General features: G+C 42.4%; 1 protein-coding gene across 3 annotated transcripts in view; it reads right to left on the minus strand.

Moving 5' to 3' along the window:
* TRAK1 (trafficking kinesin protein 1) overlaps positions 1-21,743 on the minus strand; it is a 125,884-nt gene extending 104,141 nt beyond the window's left edge. Inside the window, exon 1 of one of the 3 annotated variants that reach the window (XM_077129699.1) lies at positions 20,171-21,743. In XM_077129699.1, the coding sequence (XP_076985814.1) occupies positions 20,171-20,261 (91 nt within the window). In that variant the 5' untranslated portion in view covers positions 20,262-21,743. The remainder of the gene's footprint in view (positions 1-20,170) is intronic. The other 2 variants (XM_077129698.1, XM_077129705.1) reach the window with 2 other exon arrangements.
* Positions 21,744-22,016: the final 273 nt, after the last annotated feature.

The following is a 22,016-nucleotide window of genomic DNA, read 5'->3' on the forward strand; positions in this document are numbered from 1 at the left end:
ATGTGAAAGGAAAACAATGCCACTGTGATGCAGAGGTGTGTGGGTTCAAATGCAATTTTTCCAACCAAAAAGAGAATAGGGAGAGTAATTACAACCTTCAATGGGAAAGGAAAAAGCCCTTCACCTTTTGTGCTGGGAAGGCAAGTGTTCCTTCAACCCTATTTTAAAGAAATTAAAGATAAGCTCCACTCCCTGGGCTGGGTCCCCAGGGAGGTTCCCCTCAGCCCTGCAAAGGCTGCACTTTCTGCTGTGCCGAGCTGAGAGCAGCTCAGAGCCCCTGCCCAGCTGCATGCCTCACAGCTACTTCCCCTCTACTGTTCCTGGGAGATTTTAATATCCCCTGAGCCCCAATCACACTGCCTGGGTTAGTCATGTTGGCTCACTATGTACAGTTTGTCCTCGTTTTTTTTTTTTTGCTAGTGTTCTAATTACAAAGTCACACAACTCCTGCTATTTTTAGTGTCCAGTTTTGCAAACATGCAAATTTTTCAAGAACAAATAAACGCTTTATATTAAGAATGCCTGTGTAAAGTTTAATCTTTTTATAGTTAAATGTATTACTCATTTCATTTATAGTCTCTATCCTTCATGCCACCCTTAGAATGGCCTTCCCTGTGTCAGACTACAAAAATACTCAGTGATGTTTTCTTCTGGAGCTTTGGTGGTTTCATTTTTATCATGAATATATCTGAATGATTTGGATTTTGGATTTTATCGGGTCTGAAGAAGTTATGTAGGAATCCAACTGTATTTTGTAGGATGATGACAGCAGCACCAGCGGCAAACGTCTATGGAGTGCTACCGTCAAGCAAACATTCACATGTGAACTCCTTAATCCTCCAAACAGCCTGGCTGTGGAGATGCGTCTCATCTCCATTCTACAGGAGGAGAAACTAAGGCACCAAGATCACACAGCTAGTGAACAGTGAACAGTGAACCCGGTGTGGGAACAGAGTCCAGACCCAGAGGCCACATCACCAACCACGACACCCACTCTGTGCCTGGCCCCAACAACTCAAAACCTCACCGACCCAGTAATTCCTCCTAACTCCTTTCTCTGCATGTTCCTCCTATTCCCAACTCTCACTCTCTTGAGCACTTTGCTTCTGAGTCCCTCCAGAAGTCGCATACCTAAAATTTCACTTTTTCACCCACTCTAAGACTTTTCCTTCAAGGAGGAGCATTACGGTCAAACTGAATGGGACTGATCTTCCTGTTCTCATGCCTCCTTGTGGCTCCACTTTCTGGAGGTTTCATTTCCTTGCCATCTTCCACAATGGCACCACTTTGCCATCTTCTGCTCGGTAGAACATGTGGTTTCAGATTCCTTTCCCCTCTCGTGACTTTGAATAGAGCTTCCCAAACAGTGATGGGAACTGATGTCCAGGGGGCCTCCAGATGTGAGGGTCCCTCCATTTACCCATCGTTTCTCAAGGATTATTGGTGTGAAAGATAAGGAAACACTGTTTTTTGTTTGTTTGTTTTTTTGGCTTGGGCAGGCACCAGGAATCAAAGCTGGGTCTCCAGCATGGGAGACGAGAACTCTGCCTGCTGAGCCATGGTGGCCCGCTCAAGGGAAGACTGATTTTGAAGACGCACATCACATTTTTAATTCTAGTCAAGGAGTGTGCTGGTTTGAAAGGAAGTATGCCCCCTAAGAAAAGCCATGTTTTAATATAAATCCCATTTCATAAAGGTAGAATAATCCCTACTCAATACTGTATATTTGAAACTGTAATGAGATCATCTCCCTGGTTGATGTGATTTAGTCAAGAATGGTTGTTAAACTGGATTAGGGGATGACATGTCTCCACCCATTTGGGTGGATCTTGATTGCTGAACCTCATCGGCCTTCTTGAACCAATGTATCTTTCCCTGGATGCCTTTGATTGGACATTTCTATAGACTTGTTTTAATTGGGACATTTTCTTGGCCTTAGAACTGCAAACTAGCAACTCATTAAATTCTCCCTTTTAAAAGCCATTCCATTTCTGGTGTATTGCATTCCAGCAGCTAGCAAACTAGAACAAGGAGGCACTGTATTACCAGTACTATCACTTCTAGTGGCTGGCCTTCTACTCTACAATCTCCCCCATTTTTCTTAGTGTCAAAGTTCTGAGCCCAATGGGAAGACGACATTTCTCAGCTTCCCTCCAAAATGTGGCGAGATGTGCCCTTAAGGGTTAAGTTCTGACCAGTGAGATGTAATCATTGATCTGAGAGGCTTCCCTGAGGGCTTCTTAAAAGGAGCTGTCTCATCTTGAAGGTGTGCTCCTTCTGCCCTCTTACAGCCTAGAACTTGGACATGAGAGCTGGCACTTCTGCAGCCTTTTTAGATCACTTCTTAGGTTATCTTTATTAAGGATGGAAATCACAGCTATTAGGGTGAAAACAGGAAAGGAGGGACCTGGACCCTGTGGACAGCAGGGCTGCGCCAGCAGACAGAGCCTCCCTCTGAACTTCTTTCATGGTAGAAAAAAAATTCTCTCAGATGAAGCCACTGCTCTTTATAGCCAAACCTAATTCTTACTGGTCTAGGGAGTTACTTTCAAATTCCAAGAAAATAATTTACTTCATCTTGTCAATCTCCCTCCCACCTCTTGGTTTTTGTTACTCTAATCTGGGAATTCAAACCCAGTTCGTTGTTTTCATGTTAGCTTTCTGTTTTCCAAAAACATTTCTATACAGTTCAGGCTCTCTAATCTTCAAGGAGGCCAAGCAGCCATAAGAATTTAAGGCGCTGCAGTATTCTACCATGTGACCTTTCCCCTTACCAGGGGATAACGGAGGTTAGTTAGCTTCAAGGGATAAAAGGGGTAAACTCTTGGATAAAGAATTCAGTGGCAAACAGGGAAACCTTATTTTATCAGTAGCACAAAATTTTGTGAAACAACAATACCTCATAGGTGCTTCCACCATTCAACGCATTCAACTGTTTCATTGTTAACCTAAATGATTTCCTGAACAGGAAATTCTGTTTATAAATGAACAATGGTTACTTTTTCAAACATCAACTGAAATCACTGGCTATTAAAAGATTACAAATACATCCAGAAAAAAATATTATTATAGGCCTGACAATACAGTTAAAAAAAAAAAACAAAACAGAAATGGCACACAAAATGAATAAAACCTGAGAGTGAAATGATTCCAAATTACTTGAACCACATCTCAAATCAACAAAACACAAATTCCAAATGTAGAAAACCACGAAGGATAGCTTACGACAAAGCAGAATACAAAGGAAGAAATATAAAATTGCAATAAAAAATTATTTTTAAGGTAGCTCATCAGATGATGTTATTATAATGCAGACTCCCAAGTGTCGGGAACAATTAAAGTGTCCTTCTCAGTGTAGACGTGAACAGCACAGATGACCTTGAAGAGGACCCTCCCTGAGCCCCCCAAGGCCAGGAGTGAGCCCGTTAAGAAAAGAGTCAAGAACAGCAGCAGCAGCAGAAACCAGGAGGTGACTTTTTGAAATCTGATTAAAAGGCAGCCCCACTGGGGAGAACGGAGGGATGGAATGACAGTGAAAGGCTCTGGAACTTCTTTCTGTGGTGACGAAAATGATCTAAAAGATTATGGTGATGGCTGCACAATCCTTTGAATATACTAAAAAATACTGAACTGTACATTTCCAAGGGACTAGTTATATAGTATATGCATTTCATCTCAATGAAGCTGTTACCAAAAAGCAACAACAACTACAAGGAATTTGAAAGTAGGAGCTCTTAAGCAGATGGCCAAATCTTTGGGTAGCAGAATTACTCTTCATGAAAGATAAATCTGAATTCACTAGAAAGGTTAATAAACTGCCTTCCACATCAGCTGTTTGGGAAGCCCAAGTTGCTGTTAATATCTTTTTACAGGCATTTCTACTGAGATTTTCTTACTTAGAAACAATAAGCTTTGGTTGTCTGGAGAATTTAATTACATGAAACAACTATATACAGTTTAATGATGATGTATTACTGGACTCACCAACAGCCATTTGAATCTTATTTGGTTTCCCAATAAAAAGGGAATTTCTCTCTTACTGTTAAGTCACTGTCCTGATACAGATTGGTCCTTGAAGGTCTAAGACAGGTGTCTGCACTGTATAGTTAGCAGGGCAATCTGGCCCCTGGACCATTTTTATAAACTGAAGTCTTACTGGCACACGCCACACCATTTCTTTACATGGAGGTTATAGCTGCTTAAGTGCCTTTATAGCAGAGTTGAGAACCTGTACCAGAGACAATCTAACCTCCAAGTCTAGAATATTTACTCGCTGGCCTTTTATAGAAAAGTGTGCCAACCCCTGCTCTAGGCCATATGAGCCCAGTCCTTCCCCATCCCAAGTCTCAGCCCAGCAGGACCAAGAGAATAAGCAAAAGGCTTAGAGGCTCTCAACGCCCTGAGGCCTTTCCTGAATGGAACCTTTGTTACCTGAGAACCTTCTATAAAACAGGCTGTTTATATGGCTGACAACTCTCCCTTCCCTCCCCACCTTGCCGTGGCTCATGATGGATGATATATGATTTCCCAACTCTGTAACTTTTAGCCAGACCACTTCTTTTGACCATATGAGTAGACATAACAAATTCCAAGCCCAACCAGAGGCTTTGAAATGTATTTGTGTGGTTTGGTTTGTCCCCTTGCACTCCTGACCTCTATCAAGAGAAGACTGAGCCCCTAGGAAGCGGCTGCCCCTAAGGAGCTACTAGCCCTTAAGCCTGAAACCCTAAATGAGAGACAAGTGGAACATACTTGAACACAAGCCCAGCCAACCCTCAAGCAACCTACACATCCATGCACAAGAAATAAATGTTGTTGTAGCTACTAAAATTTTGGAGGTCTTTGTTACATAGCATTATTGCCACAAAACCTGACTAATACATGCCCAATTTAAAATCACATATAGCACAAAAACTGATAGCTAAAAGAATGAAGTTTACACGTGGGACTGAAATTATACTGCCATCAGAATCTCCTTACAAGCAATCTAAGTAGAAATATTTGGTCACACTTGGCTTCAAGAACACCCTTCCTACTAAAACTAATTCTGGATATCACTCCAGCAAACAGAGCAGATGGGGACAGAGAAAAGAGGGGGGAAGAAGGGATGAGGGGGAAATGTTCCTTTTGTTCCTATACCGTACCTGTTGGACTCTCTTGGCCATTAACTTCCCTTTCCTTCAACCCCTTTCAAAAACTGCAAGCCCAGGGAGAAGCAGGTATCAGGGTCGCAAGGTTAAAGCTCCCGATTTTTGGTGCTAGTGCCTCCCTGGTCCACTAGGTGGTGCTGCATCCACACCTGGACAGGCCCCTCATTCCCTCCTGCTTCCAGGTAGCATGAATTCAAATCAAAGGCCAAGGAAGAGTGGACACCAGTAGATTCCAGATCCTTTCACAAACTCAGATTGCCCCTTTCCATCTCAACTCACAAATGAACCCCACATAAACAGAGAGAGTTCAAATCACATTACTATTAGAGTTCAAACCTAGTTATAACAATCTGAACTGTGTATTGGAAGTTTCTTTAGTATTGAAAACAATATATATTATTGTATTTATCAGGTAAGTTGAAAACCTAGCATGCTGGGTAGGGGATGGGAATAGAGAGCTCTTACCAAAAGAGAAACAATGTCAGGACCCCTCACTAGGGGGCTGGAGGAGGGCAAGGGACCTTCCTCAAGGAGGAGTTCCATGATCACAGGCTTAGCTCTCCATCATCTTTCCAAGCACTGAAGAAGTATGTCCCTCCTTCTCTTCCATTAAGAAGGCTCAGTTTGTCCCACGCACATGTTCTACGTCTTCCACACTGAGATCAAACTAGGTTTAAAAGCTGCTGGAAGGTGAAGATTCTGGGTCTTGCTCTGAGCGTTCATTCCCTTCAGCCCATGGTCTCAGGGTCTGGAGTTCCTCCAGCACCTCCGGCCACTTCCAGTGCATTTTCTTCCATCCTCCTTTTAAAATCCTTGCTCACTTGAGGCTCACACTGTCCAGCTGTATCACCACCCTTTTCTTACCTTATGCTCACCTGCCCACATCCCAGGCCCTCTGCCTTTGGCATCAGATCACAGCCATCTTCTCCACACCAAGTCCAGCTATTCAACCCAGGCTGTTATCCCCACCCCCAGGCACGGCACAGTCCAACTCCCCAACCCCTCAATTCCCGGACCTCTTTACCTTCAATGGCCTTCACATCCCTTCCACGTCTGCAAGCCACACCTGGGCCACCTCTGAAATCTGAAATTCACATACCCCCTCCCACTACGACTACCACAGCCCCAGCCCCAGCCCCAGCCCCTCCACTTTGCCTCTATTAGCACCTTCCCACCCAACTTGAATCCCACGCCCTTCGCTTCAACTACGATCTAAGACTCATCATGGTCTCTTGTTCCATGGTCCTTTCCTGCTCTTCACCAGACATATACCAATTCTGGGTGAAACCTACCATCTACCTTACTCTGCGGCTCCCCAGGGTACTAGGAAAAAAATCACAAAGCACAACAGCACTCAGAGCCTTAGATATCACAGACTCCCAAGCTGCTGAGCACTCTTTCTCCTGCTCCCACACGGTGATGGAGGGTGGCAGGGTGGGGAATGAGACAGATCTGGATACCATCTCAAACAGCCTCTCACCAAGGCCCCAAGAGTGAGGTGGCTGCCTCTAAGCGTTCTCCTTCCCCATGCTCCCTCCCAGCCAGGCGGCTCCTGCCTCACAGCCCTCAGGTTCCTCACTTCTCTTCCCACTTAATTCTATCTAATAATTCAAATGGTTTATTGCACACTAAGTGCCAAGTGAGTACTAACACACTGTTCATTTTCTGCATTCACTGATTCACCTGCAAACTCAACTTTGATAGCTGGGTAACACCTTTACCAATCTTTCTACTTCCAACATGATGTGGGATACTTTTAGTGAGAATTGTCTGCTTAGTGTATTGCTAAGACATTCTATCTTATTTTCCTTTGTTAGCATAAGAAACAACCTTTGTAAGCATAAGAAATCCCACAGAACAACTTCAAACCCATAGTAAATCACTGGGTAGAGACCACCTGGCACCAGAAGGCCTTAGAAACTAAGATAAAGATGTTGACCACCAGCAGGAGTTCACTGGGAACTTGGGTCTCTCTGTAACTCCTTGGGGGAGCTGGCCTTTCCCCTGCGATCTGTGTGGCACCCTTGAAGGGTGCTGTTTGTTCACTCCTTGGGAGAAATGGCCCCTTTCCTAAGAACTGAAGTAAAGCACTTGGCATTTTAAAACCATGTGTGCATGCACATAGCCTATTTACTGTGACTTTCACTTTTGTGAAAAAAATCACAAAAGCTCATTAACCCAACCTTGTCTGTAACATTTTATCTTCATCCAAGAAGCTCTGACTAAATGATGCAAAGCATCCAAAGACTTTAATAAGTAAAATTTTAATTTTACTTATTAGATCCACTAATAAGTAAATCCAACCTTTAGATCCACTTTGGTTGTTCTGCTGGTTTAAAAGTATTATGTACCCCAGAAAAGCCATGTTTTAATCCTGATCCACTCTTGCTGGAGAAGTCATTTCTTTTAATACCGACTCAATACAGTAGGTTGGAAACTTTTGTTTAGATTATAGCCACAGAGATACGATGTGCCCGATAGTAGGTGTGACCTCTGATTAGATGGAGATGTGATTCCACTCATTCCAGGTGGGTCTTGATTAGTTTACTGGAATCCTTTAAAAGAGGAAACATTTTGGAGAGAGCAGAAATGACAGAAGCCTCAGAGCTGACAGAGAGCAGATATAGAAACTTGGAGAACAGTCAGAGACACAGGTATTTGGAGATGCTTGGAGCCTAGCAGACAGCACCATGAGATGTTAAGCTAGCCAGAACCTGGAGAGAGCCAAGGGAAGCCAGGAGATGAAAGACAGCCCCGGAGAAGCAAAGTGAGGAACCCCCACAGGAACAGAGGCTGAAGGCAACAGAGCCCAGGACAAGGGATCAGCAGATGCCAGCCACATGACTTCCCAGCTGACAGAGGTGTTCCTGACCCATTGGCTTTCTTGGGTGAAGGTAACCTCTTGTTGGCCCTTAATTTGGACACTTTCACTTCCTTAGAAACGTATGCGAACCTGTAACTTATTAAATTCTCCTTTAGAAAAGTCATTCCAGTTCTGGTATATCGCATTCCAGCAGCCTGCAAACTAACACAGTTGTTTGTTGTTTTTTTTTTTAATTTATTTTTTTAATTTTATTTTATTATTTATTTATTATTATTTATTTTACTTATTCAGGGATGAGGTTCTGAGAAGGGGGGCAGGGAAAAGAAGAGAGAGGGAAAGGGGAGGATGAAGGGAGAGTGGGGAACAGAAGAAGAAGAAAGAACTGGGAAAGGAAGAGGAAGGAGAAGAGAGAAAGAAGAGGTGGAGGAGGAAGAGGGAGGAAGAAGAGAAGGGAAACAAAAGGAGAGAGAGAGGAAAGCAGAAAGGAAAACTAAAAATAAAGGTTCTCAGAGATAATCCTTTAGAAATGGAACTGGGACTGAGGCAGTCCCCTGTAAAGAGCAAAATCATGGAATATTTGGCAATCCCTGCCACACTTATATAAGGCAACGTGTAAGCCAAGTGGGTGACACAAAGAATGGGGCTTCACTTCAGGAATTTCAAATCCCAAAGTAAGGAAGACAAGGGTGGGACAATGAAGTGCTCAATAAGGCGTGCCGGCACGGTACTAGGGAATTTCAGAGTAGGGTGGGGGAGGCAGCTTTACAGAGACTGGGAATCACGCTTAGCCGTAAGTAAAAATAACTACTGCTATTTATTGAGCACCCACCATGCCCCACTCCACTAGGCATCTAGTAGGAATTATCACACCGAATCCCAACAACCCTGACGCTGTTACTATCACCACAATCTTAGAGATGGAGAAAGAGGTTCAAAGACAACTTGCCCCAGATCTCACTGTAAGTGCTGTACCTGAGAGCTGCACGGAGATCTCTGACCCAAAGCCAGCATGCAAGTCCCAAACTGCAGGAGGTACTGATCCTGCTCTAAGGAAGACAAGTAGGTATGCACAGGCTGAAATATGGTGGCAGGTGGACTTCCCAGAGGAGCAAGTTCACAGCACCTTGAGGGCGTATACAGGGCAAACATTCATTAATTTCCTCTTAAACCCCACATATGTCCAATATGTGGACTCACCAGAAGGATTAGAATAAGCACACAAAAAAGAACAATCTATTTTCTTTATTAAAGGGAGAGAGGTGAGAGTAGACAAAGGAAGTATTTTACCAGAAAAGCCACTGATTGAACACCTAAGGCAACAGTGCTTCCTAGACGCCAAGGCAAAAAAACAGAAACAAACAAAAACCGATTATTTAATAAAGAGAAGTATATATGAGCAGGTAAGAGAACAGTTTTAGCATGAACATCAAGAGTTCATCAAGGGATTTTTGACATGGACACTGAATGATATAAAGTATCTTTAAAATTATTTTGTAAGAATGATGCAGAGATGGAATTTTTTATATTTTTATGTACATTTTTGACGTCATTTTTAATATACTTCTTTATTTTTATTTTTGAATCCAGTCATTTTAAAAATCAACTAACTGATCAAAAAAAAAAAAAAAACAGAGGTCATAATTAATGGTCTATGAAGACCTGCAGTGAGAGATAGGCTTTTCTGTACTTGTAAAAACCCATACAAAAAAAAAAAAACCAAAACCCATACAGCTGTGTTGTCCCAATACAATGATCTTAAGACACTTTTAAATTTAAATTAAAATTAAACAAAACTTAAAAGTTAATCTTCAGTCACAGTAACTACATTTCCAGTGCTCAATAAGCCTGATGCGGCTAGCGTACAAACAGAACCTTTGCCTCACTGCAGAAAATTCTCTTGGCTATCACTCTATAGAGCTTCAGATTCTTCTAAGCAAGTTCACAAAACTATGCCACTTGGTCTTCCCAATAATTCCATTATTTCCATTTGATAGATTGAGAAATAAATTCTGTCTCCCCAACATCTTTAGAACTCTCCACTAATCTTCGTTTTCTGCCACTCTCTTTTAGCCACCCGCCCCACACCCCCCACTATACTCCGGCAAAATCCTCCTGCCAAAAAGGTGAGCTTCTGGGGCTGCCACCTTCACTGCCAACGCTACCTGCAGGTGCAAGCACCTGGCCATTCACTCTGCATACTAATGAGGCCATGCGCATGCAGTTACAGGCTAAAATACATATACATCACATCATTTAACTTTAGCTTCTCCTTTATGTAACAGTTACTCCTTTATATCGATTCTTTTTAAATTATGTGTTTAGGAGGGTTTTGTGCTGGTTTGAAAGTATTATGTATCCCAGAAAAGCCCTGTTTTATCCTGATCCAATCTTGTGGGGGCAGCCATTTCTTTTAATCCTGATTCAATACCACAGCCTGAAAACCTGTGATTAGATTATCACCACAGAGCTGTGGTGTGCCCAAATGTGGGTGTGACCTTTTGATTGTATGGAGATGTGACTGCGCCCACGCAAGGTGGGTCTTGATTAGTTTACTTGAACCCTTTAAAAGGGAAAACATTTTGGAGAAACAACAGAGCTGATAGGGAGGAAGCCCACAGAAACTTCAGAGCAGAGCTGACGGGCAGAAAATAGAGACACAGATGATTGGAGATGCTTGGAGCCCAGCAGACATCGCCATGTTAATCAAGCCAGAACTTGGAGAGACGGCCAAGGGAAGCCAAGAGATGAAAGTCAGCCCTGGAGAAGCAAAGTGAGGAACCCCCAAAGGAACTAAAAGCAAGAGAGCCCAGGAGCAAGGGACAAGCAGATACCAACCTGTGCCTTACCAGATGACAGAGGTGTCCAGACCCTCTGGCCTTTCTTAAATGGGTATCTTTGCCTTTCTTTAATGGATATCTTAGTTTGGACATTTTCATAGGCTTAGAACTGTAAACTTATACTTATTAAATTCCCCTTTTAAAAGCTGTCCCAATTCTGGTATAGTACACTCTGGCAACATTTAACAAATTAATCCATCTACTAATATAATATCAGGTTAGGAAAGGAGGAATTACAAAATATTTGCTATAAAAAGGGACATTAGGTCTTCTAGGGTTGAGAACCACTGATTTAAATAAATGACAACAATGACACAGCCAAACAATGGAATACTATATAGCTATTGAAAAGAACAAGGGAATACATACATACATATATATATATATATATATATACTATAATGAAACAATACCAACTAACATTGTTAATTTTTTTTTAACGCAGGCCAGGATATATAGTTTTGTGAAGGTCAATTTTACATGTCAACTTGACTATGTCATGCTGTCTAGTTTTTTGGTCAAACATTAGCCTAGTTCTTAACCGTGGAGGTATTTCATAGATGGGATTAACATGTATGATCAGTTGACCTCAAGTAAAGGAGATGACCTTCCATAATATGGATAGCCTTTATCTAATCAGATGGTGGTCTTTAAAGGAGGAGCTGAGGGTTCCAGAAATCAGAAGGAATTCTGCCTCAAGACTACACTCTTCACTTCTTTCTGAGTTTCCAAACAAAGGAATTTGGACTCAAGAATTCAACAGATTTACCTTAGTCCTATCCAGATCAGCTTCATTCATATTTCTGGTTGAAGCCTGATCACTTTTTCAACTTCATTTAACAGTTGCTTCATGGGGTACTGCTGGCTTTCATAGCTTCAGAGCTCTAACTCTTAGCCTCATGAGTCACACAAATACCCGAAGTTCCAGGGAACAACCAGGTTATACACAAATAGCTCAACATCTCAGAATTTAGAAATAATAGTTACATCTCCAGAATAGATGTGACTGCTGTAAGGGCTTACAATGTAGGAATCTTTATAATAGGCCTTAACCTGACAACCTATGCTCTCAATTTCAATTCTTCAAGTTTGTACATTATAGTTACTTCATGAGTGAGACATGATAACATTTGTCTTTCTGTTTCTAACATTGCATTCAACATACTGTCCTCAAGGTTAATTCACCTAGCTGCATGCTTCACAACTTCATTCCTTCTTGTAGCAGCTCAGTAGTCTATTGTACACACACCACAGTTCTCCCTTCCACTCCTCAGTTAATGTACACTTAGGCTATCTCCATCCATTGCAAATCATAAACACTGCTGCCATAAACACCAGTGCAAACGTCCATTCGTGTACCTACTCTTGGGTCCTCCAAGTATATATCTAGCAATGGGGTTGCAGAATCATGTATTTTAAAACTTCAACATCTGTGTGAGACCAAAGGACTCACATCAGTAATATTATTACCGATATTCTCATATGCATTGGGGGCAACCAATTTAATAGGCTAACTCCTCAATCTTGGCCGCAACCCTATGAAACTTACTCCTGCAAAGGAGAGGCTAAGCCTGCTTATAACTATGCCTAACAGTCACCCCCAGACAACCTCTTTTGTTGCTCAGATATGGTCTCTCTCACTAAGTCAACTCCGCAGGTGAACTCACTGCCCTTCCCCACTACGTGGGACATGACTCCCAGGGATAAGCCAGGATGTGATATCATGGGATTGAGAAAGTCTTCTTGACCAAAAGGGGGAAGTGAGAAATTAGACAAAATAAAGTTTCAGTGGCTGAGCAATTTCAAATAGAGTCGAAAGGTCATTCTGGAGGTTATTCTTATGCATTATATAGATATACCTTTTTAGTTTATGGTGTATTGGAGTGGCTAGAAGGAAGTACCTGAAACTGCTGAACTGTATTCCAGTAGTTTTGATTCATGAAGATGACTGTATAACTGTATAGCTTTTACAATGTGACCATGTGATTGTAAAAAGTGAAAAAGTGGATGACACTCCCCTTATCCAGGTTATGGGCAGATGTGTTTAAAAAAAAAAAGGACAAAAAATAAATAAATAATGGGGGGAGGGGATACAGGGTAAAAAAATTAGATAGATTGACTACTAGAAGTCAATGCAAGGATAAGGGGTATGGGATTTACGGGTTTTTTTCTTTTTCTTTTTCTTTTTCTGGAGCAATGCAAATGTTCTAAAAATGATCATGGTGATGAATGTACACCTATTTGGATGGACTGCATGGTACATGAAGATATCTCTGTAAAAAAAAATGTTTTTAAATTATTTGACCGTAAGCATAACGGTTTATTTCTGGATTCTCAAATCTGTTCCATTGATTTGTATGTCTATCCTCATGCCAGGACCATCTTTATTACTGTCCTTGTTTTTTTTAATTCTGTTTCTTCATACACTTATCTCTAATTAACTGGGAAATAGGACAGGCCATCCCCTTTCTCTTTCTCCAAATTGAAATTAGCTCTTAGCAAGAATGTAATTGAGGCTTCCTAAAGTCGAACTGTCAAAACCTCTCTTATGAAAATCAGGGAGAGATCACTAAAAGAGCTATGTCCATGTTTTTATTCAAACCAGCCCAGACGGGATCAAGAAAGGAGCAGACAAGTATTCTTGCCACAATAATCAGATTTACTGATTCCCAGAGAAAGGGGAAGATACACTGCTCATTATGAGACAGGTAAGAAATTATTTCATATCTCAATATGGCTTTAAAATGTACTAGACCTAAGAAGTAATGTCTGTCTTTGGGATACAGACATGTGCTTAATTTAGATGATTCGCTATTTAAAGAAACCAGTAGGAATATGGAATACTGAAAAGAAAGCCCTACTTGGAGGGCTTTTGCCCACCTTGAAGAATGGGACAACCTTCCCTACAAGAATGACCTTCGGGGAGAGGGTGCCAATTCAAGCATTACTGACCAATGTGATGAGGTCTGAAGACATGTCTCCAAAAGTGCTATTTCAATGCAGGGACTGAACAAGGAAAGGGAAGTATATTAGCTCCCCAGGGATGCCTTAACAAAACACTACAAACCAGGTGGCTGAAAACAACAAAAATTTATCATCACACATTTCTGAAGGCTAGAAGTCTAAAATCAAGGTGTCATACCATGCTCCCACTGAAGTCTCTAGGCAAGAATGTTTCACGCTTCTCTGCTGGTTCCTGGCAGTGGCCAGCAATCCTTGACATTCCTAGACCAGTGGCAGCATAACCCTAATCTCTGTCTTCACACGGCTATCTTCTCTGTGTGCATGTGTCTGAATTTCCCTCTGCTTCTAAAGACACCAGCCATAGTGCATTTGGCCCCACCATAATCCAATTTGGCCTCATTTTAACTAAACTTATTCCCTCTGTCATCACTCTGTTTCTAAATAAGGTCACAAGATTTGAAATGCCTTTTTAGGGCACACAATGCAACCCACAACAGCAAGTGATCCAAGAAGTTAAATCTCACCCTGATGAGTAAGGAAGGGATATCCTGAAAGCACGGTTGCATGGGGGGATTCTATGAGGGATGCAGTCCAGAGAGAGGCTATAAAATGGAGGACAGGAGAGTGAAGTTACATCTGATTCTTGAGGTACTTTCTCTTTTATATATGGGAAAATCATAGTTACCATCCAGCTATAATATTGTCTTTCTGCATCATAATTTCTCTTTTAAGTTGTCCTACCCTTCCTTACAGCAAGTCACATATGGCAATCCAGCATCATATGATAGTCTTGGGGAGAGTAAAGGGACATCGTGATAAAGGGGAGGCAGCCTGCTCCACCCTCCCCTCTTCATGGGGGCCCACAGGGAGGGAGCAGAGTCTTCTGAGGCAGTTGTACCCCAAGCTCCAGATGAAGAGCACTGTAATGAGACATGATTTTAGAAGACCATTTAAAGTCATGGACCAGTTCCCAATTAAACAACTTAAGAGAGATTTAAGACCAAACCTTCTATTCCCCTGCTTATGTTAGATGAAAACCCTCTTTGAAGGGGGGAATGGGGAGAGGTGAACATCTATGGATGTTTTAAATGTATTCATCTATTCACAAATATTTATAGAGCCCTACTTAGGTACCAGGACTCTTATATCATATGTTCTTTTTTTTAATAAGACACTTAAATCCTTTCTGAAGGGAGGATGATAGAGAAAGAGAGAGGAAAAGGCACTCAGTGAACTTGGTTGAATGACTGAATTGCAATACCTGATGGCATGAGCCTTAAATGAGCAGAGATTTTTCTAGGAGTCTAAAGGAATAATGACTTGGGTGTAACTTTGGCACTGCATTTCCGAAAGGGCTGTGGGTTTGGGGAAGGCTATGTGAGAAGGTTGGGGGGGACCGTCCCTCACTGGAGGAAGCAGTGAGATCAGGGGAGTGGAAGAGCAGGAAAAAGGCTGAGTTTAAAGGAGGGGGTGGGCGATGAAATGGGCTCTTATTCAGAAAATGCTGAGGATTACTGGGGATAGGGCCAGGGCACGCACTTTTAAATGGTTCTCCAAAGCCGTGCTGCTAGAGGCTTGATTGTGTTAATTCCAACAATCATCAAATAACTTCTTTATTCAAGAATCTATGATGTGCCTGCTGTGCTGGAGACCCGGGTTCGATTCCCTTGAGAAAGGGGGAAAAAAAAAAAGAACCTATGACATTCAGAGAAATAGGAACAATGCAGAACAATGCTAATAGAAAGTAAAATGGTGTAGCCACTGTGGAAAATAGTTTGGTAGATCCTCAGAAAGTTAAACAGAATTATAAATGATACACCAATTATACCTCTAGGATTATACCTAAAAGAATTGAAAGCAGGACATCGGACAGATATTTGTACACCAGTGTTCACAGCAGCATATTGACAATAGCCAAAAGGTAGAAGCAACCCAAGGGTCCATCAACCGATGAATGGATAAACAAAATGTGGTGTGTGTGTATATATGTGTATATACACACATACACACATATACACACATACACACACATATATATACACACATACAATACATGCACGTACATATACATACATTTTAGTTTCCTAGCTGCTAAAACAAATATCATACAAAGGGGTGACTTAGCCACAGGAATTTATGGACTCACTGTTTCAGAGGCTAAAAGACTTGCTTTATCCCAGGGTCAATATCATCTGACTGGCTGGCAATCTTTGGGGCTCCTTGGTCTTTCTATAATAGAGCAATGCACATAGCAGTGCCTTTTCCTTCCTCTTTCTGTTTCTGCCTGCTCTCCGTGGCTTCTCTCTTTGACTTTCATTCTGTTTATAAAGGACCCTGCTAATCCAACCTAAGGCCACACCTTAACTAAAGTAATAACTAAAAGATCTTATTTACAATAGCCCATACCCACAAGAATGCCGACCAAATGCAGACCAAGAGCAATAACTTGTTCAAACTAGGGTACAGAATTCAATCCACATCAACATGTAATGGAATATTTAGCTACAAAGAGGAATGGAGTTCTGACGCATGCTACAACATGGAGGAACCTCAAAGACATCATGTTGAGTAAATAAGTCAGAAACAAAAGGATAAATATTCTATGATTCCACTTATATGAAGTAACTAGTACATACAATTCATAAAGACAGAAAGTAGAGGACAGGTTACCGGGGCAGGGGAAATAAGGCAAGGTTTCTGTTTGAAGTGAGGGAAAAGTTTTGTAATGGATGATGGTGATAGTAGCACATATTGTGAATGTGCCTAATGCACTGAGCTGTATGCTTGGGAGTGATTGAGATGGAAAATTCTGTTGTATATATGTTACCAAAATTTAAGAAAAAAAAGGAGTCTAAAGAGACATGACAATTAAACACAATATATGATCCTGAATTGGATCTAATAATGGAAGAGAAAATGTCCAAGAGGACATTATTGGGACAGCTGAAAAAGATGGACCATAGACTGTACGCTTTGCCTTGATGTTAAATTTCTTGAACTTGATAACTGTACTTACTGTGGTTACATAAGCAAATACCCTGTCCTTAGGAAACACACACAGAAGTACTTAGGGAGCAGGACATGTTTGAGATCTACTCTCAATGTTTAGGAAACAGTTGATCAGATAGAGACAAAGAGAGACAGACGGATGACTGAATGATACAGCAAAAGTGGTAAAATGTCAAAAGTTGGTTAATCTGGGTATTCTGGTAGGGGGTTCTATGTATTGGAGTTCTATGTATGTTTTTGCAACTTTCCTGTAAGTCTGAAATTATTTCAAAATTAAAAGTCTAAAAAAAATTATTTTAATTAAAAAAAAAAGAATTCAACAGAATACTCACCGAAATTTTCAGCCTCTGGGCTGCCCCACAGAATCCTTACTTGCCAGCCCCCACAACTGTGAAAGCCAATTCCTTACAATAAATCTTTTTATATATGCGTGTAGGTGTGTGTGTGTCTGTGTGTATATATTATGTATGGATTAATGTACATGTACATATATATATCCTATTGCCTCTTTTTCTCTGGAGAATCCTGACTAATACAAGTATGGGCCCATTTCTGTTGTGGGTGTCTGCTTTTTGAAGAATATGCTCATAAACATTTTCCAGACTGATTTATTGAAAAAAAAAAGTTGTTAAACTGGAATGATGTGGAGTGAGAATTACTCTGTACTGTCTACACTTTGGTACGGTTTCAAGTTTTATCCCATGCATGTGTTACTTTTATCATTTAAAACTCTATTTCAATGAAATTATTAACAACAACAAAAAAGCCCACAATGAAGGAAGTGAACTTAAGTGAGGGTAGAAAGTGATAATGCTGGGTATAAAACCCCAAGGGCCCCTTGGAGTTTAAGAGGATCTACCCCTCTGCACCTCGGTTTTCTCCTCCTTAAAGATGGGGGTGAAAACAGTCCCCACTTTGCAGGGATTTACTAAGGACAGAAAGACTTGCCCGAGCAGCGCTCAGAGACTGCCAGGCACAGAGGAACTACTCAAGAAGTGTCAGCAGCCACGGTTAAGATTTAGGAAACTAGATTAGTTTCTGGTCTAATTGCGTTTCTTGATAGTTTCCACTGATCAGGTCTAAGAACAGATGAGATTCTGACTCCTTGTGAGTCCCGGAGTCACAAGTGACCCTGTGGCGGGGACACATCCCAACCCACCCGTGGGTGCACACCTGCGCCCTGTCGGGCACCCCAAGCAGTACCTACAGCAGCTGGGAGGTGGCCCCTCAGCCCAGCGAGGGGAGGAGGGTGCTGAGGGCAGGAGGCCCACACCCATCCCCTCTGCCAGCAACTGCCCTGACCCAGGTCTCCTGCACAAGAGGGAGCCTGACAAAGCAGGTGTGCTTCTGAAATGGCTCATGCCCCCAAACAAGATCGCACTTGCAAACCGAACCATTTCAGACCTATTATGAAAACCTGGCACTTACAGGAGCGCTGCTAGGAATGCCATTTGCACCTGGGATCAATGTTCTGCAACACCTACAAAGCATTCCTGGTGAAGATCAAACCTTCATTTTTCTACTATAATTTATTTATTTGCTGGTTCCTAAAATGCTTTGAGGTGGATGAAGACTATAACACTCATTCACATCATATATTACATACAGTTAAAGTTTGTTGCAAACCCAAAATTAGAACCAATTAGGAGCAGGGTAAAAATACATCAAATACCTGGGAACCATGGTGCTCAAATCACAGGCCAAGAATCTTATCAACTAAATTTTACAATTTATATCCAAAATCCTGTGTGATAAACATTTTACCCACTCATCTACTGATGAGGAACTGAGGAAAGCACGATCAGCTGGTGATCCCCCAAATCACTTATCACCTTTGTTTCTTCCCTAAGACTAAATGTTAGCTCTAGAAATCAGTATAAGAAAGCCCTGCTCCCTCGTTATATATGCAAAACAAATCAACTGTGAAATGGGAGAGACTCTGCTGGGGTACAGGAACAGAAAAACAAGGACAGTGTTAGGAAAAAAAGCGTGATCCTTAGATTCTAATTCACAATTTCTCACTCCATCAAACACATGGATATTTCAATGTCCATTTCTTTTCTGTTTCATTCATTAATACAGTCAAGCAAGTACCATGCCGATTACAAATTTTCAGTGGAGAACACATTAAAAAATTACGCTGGGTAGGAGCTGACAGGCCAGAACTTAACTTTAATAAAGTGAGCAGGAAGTTCATATTTTCTTATTTGAGCAGATTTTCATGGACTAGAACATGAAGTTCAATGACTTTATATTAATGATAGAAAAGGGATGAGGACAGATTATGGCCCTCTGATGAAGACTACTCCCAAACAGGACAATCCTGCGAAGAGACTTTTCCAGAGCAATCTTCGTTGGCTTTAAAGCTATCATTTACACTTCTGCCCGCCCCACCTACCTCCACTCACCTCCACCTACCTCCACCCACCTCTGGGCTCTGAGGGCAGGACCAGTTCTCGTTAGGAAAGACTCTGCAATTCATTTACAAAACCCCAGCAAAAAGCTCACCTACAATACACACTAGTTGAATGGAATTGTTGAATATGCCTGAAGACACTTAAAACTCAAACACAAAATACACACATTCACAGAGTCAGCATAATCTCTTTTCAAATGTCTAGAAAGTTTCAAATGTCTAGAAACCTAAAGATCACTGCCAGCTATACTGGAACAGATGAGGTTACCCCTCTCAGGAAATCACTGTTTGGTTCAGACGACTCTCAGGTAACAACGTGCAGACAAGACAGAAACCAGATGGCTCATCAGTCGTCAGAGCCCAATCAGCTTAGAGGAGGTGAGAAGAAAACACTGGCCCCAATGCTGGAGACAAGCCACAGCAGAACATCAGCAAGCTCTGTCTGCATCAGTGGGGTGTGGAGCGGACGAAAGGGCCAAGCACAGTTAAGTCAAGAAAAAGAGAACAAGGGAGGGAGGGTGGGAGGGACAGAGGAAAGAAGGGAAGGACGGAAATACATTGTAGATCTGTTCTTCATCTTTTAAAAAATTTCCTGCTGACCCAAGACAGTTGGCTAGACTCTAAGAAACCAAGATGAAAACAGGATCTGAAAAAACTGCAGAACTGGAGAGGCCAGAGAAGTTCTCGGAGACCCTGATCAGCCACCACAGAGAACTGCAGAATGAAAGAGGGTGGGAATCTAGACAGGCTACTGGTTCACAGCCCCCCAACCATCCTTGCCTCCTGAGTCTGGACAACAAAACACCCTGCCCCTCAAGGATTCAATATTGCGACTTTTCGACCACAGGGTCACGGAAGAGGTGCCAACAAAGCAGAGCAAGGGAGAAACCACTTCTCCTGTGGTACTCTCTCCTCGCCAGCCACACAGCAAAGTAAACAAATAGTACACAGATTCAGCAATCACACTTACCACATGCGTCTGCCTGAATAAGTTTGTCTTGGCAGAGTCCAGGCGGAGGCTGGGCCCTTACGGGCTGCCCGAATTGAAAAACCAATGCCATGTGCAAAAAGAAACTCCAAAAGCAATTCAGAGAGAAAAGAGATCCTCCATGAAGGTCCAGCCCTGGCGAGTGCCTCGCACAGCCACGTTCCCGCACCTTCCTCAGCAGTTTTCTGAGTCGACTTGTTAGGGCAAATCCTAAGATTGTGAGCTGCCCTGGAATCACAATGTGTTACGTAACCCCAGGCAGCCTGGGCTCGTCTTGCTAAACAGCCCCAAACTGAAAATGAGGCACCTAACAATAAGATACCCCTAGATTGGGGGCAGGGGAGCAGGGCTTTGTGATGGGCACTTGGTTCTGCCTACCCTTTCAAGTCAAACAGAGGTTTGCTGTTCATCTCGGGGGCTCACTGGGGGTGGCTGAGTGTCAGGTGGTCTCCCAAGACTGCACTTCTCAAAGCCTTGGGAGCCCACACAGGCATTCTTGGGGACACTTACGTTCTCTCTGGGACTTCTTTTTTTTTCAATGTTTCCCTTTCAATGGCCATCTAACAGGACTTCAGGCTAAGCATTCTCTGGAGCCTCTGGTGACCCAGCACCTTACACCCACAATAGTGTTTGCATTCCTGTTTACCAAGCTACTGACAAATGTGACAGTATGGAGCTGTTCCTCACCTGTCCTGCAGTGTTTTCTACAGATATCCCAGCACGGAACCTTGAGTTACTGCATTCTATAGGGTTTGAAGTTTCAGCATTGCATTCTGCCAGTTTTTTGCCCTCTGTTGTCACGCTTAGAAAAAGTGAAACTATTTTCACAGGCTGGGTGGCTGCTGGAGTACACTGGCACAGAAACCAGCCAAAATCCCAGGAGTTAGTTCATTATGTGGACAAATGAAGAACACAGTTGAAACATCATCCTTCTACATGAAGCCCTCCTGATCCTCAACTATATTTTGGCCAAGCACACTACTTGGTACTCTCCCTGCCAGAGTTTATCACTACACCATTTCCACCTGCTCGTCAGTCTCCATAACTAGATAGTATTCCTGGGTGGCAGAGAAGGCATGCCCTGGGGTCCCACAGGGGATCATCACTTAGAGCTCAGGGTTCTTAAGCACGATGCTGAACTTTGTGTGAGTTAGTTTCTTCGTCTGTAAAAAATGGGATGACAAAAGCTACTTCCATGGGAATGTGGTAATAATTAAATGACACAATTTAATCACTCCACAAATGCTTACTGAGCACTGGCCCCATGCCAGTGCTATTTTAGTCACTGGGATCTCACTGGTGCACAAGGCAGACCCAGTCCTTGCCCTAGAGGGGTTTGCGTTCTACTGCAGGTTTGTCAAGTGAAATACAAATACAGTAGCTCAGAGGAAGGTAAGTCTATGGAGAAAAATAAAGCAAGAAAGGGAGCTGGGGTAAAATGCGATGGATCAGTCTTTCTTTATATGGGGTGATCCCCAGAGGCCTCTAATGAGACATCATTAGGAGAAAGAGAAGAAGGAGTTATGAAGACATCTGGCAGGAAGGAGATTCAGGAGTGGGAGCAGCAAGTACGAAGGCCTGGGGGGCTGGGTGTCCCTGGTGTGTTCGAGGATTAGCGGGGAGGCCAGTGTGCCTGGAGTGGGGGCTGGGAGGCAGGGAATGGTAGGGGACAGTGGAGCGGTGAGGCTCTGCCACTTAGACCCATGTGGGCCTTGGTAAGATGAGAGCCCAGCAGAGTTTGGAGCAGAGGAGTAAAAGGACCTGACTTTGTATTTAAAGCAACTCTCATGGCTGAGTGGAAAATGGATTGTACAAGAACAAGGGCAGA

This window comes from Tamandua tetradactyla, chromosome 15 (assembly GCF_023851605.1).
Source record: "Tamandua tetradactyla isolate mTamTet1 chromosome 15, mTamTet1.pri, whole genome shotgun sequence".
NCBI classification, from domain to species: Eukaryota; Metazoa; Chordata; class Mammalia; order Pilosa; family Myrmecophagidae; genus Tamandua; species Tamandua tetradactyla.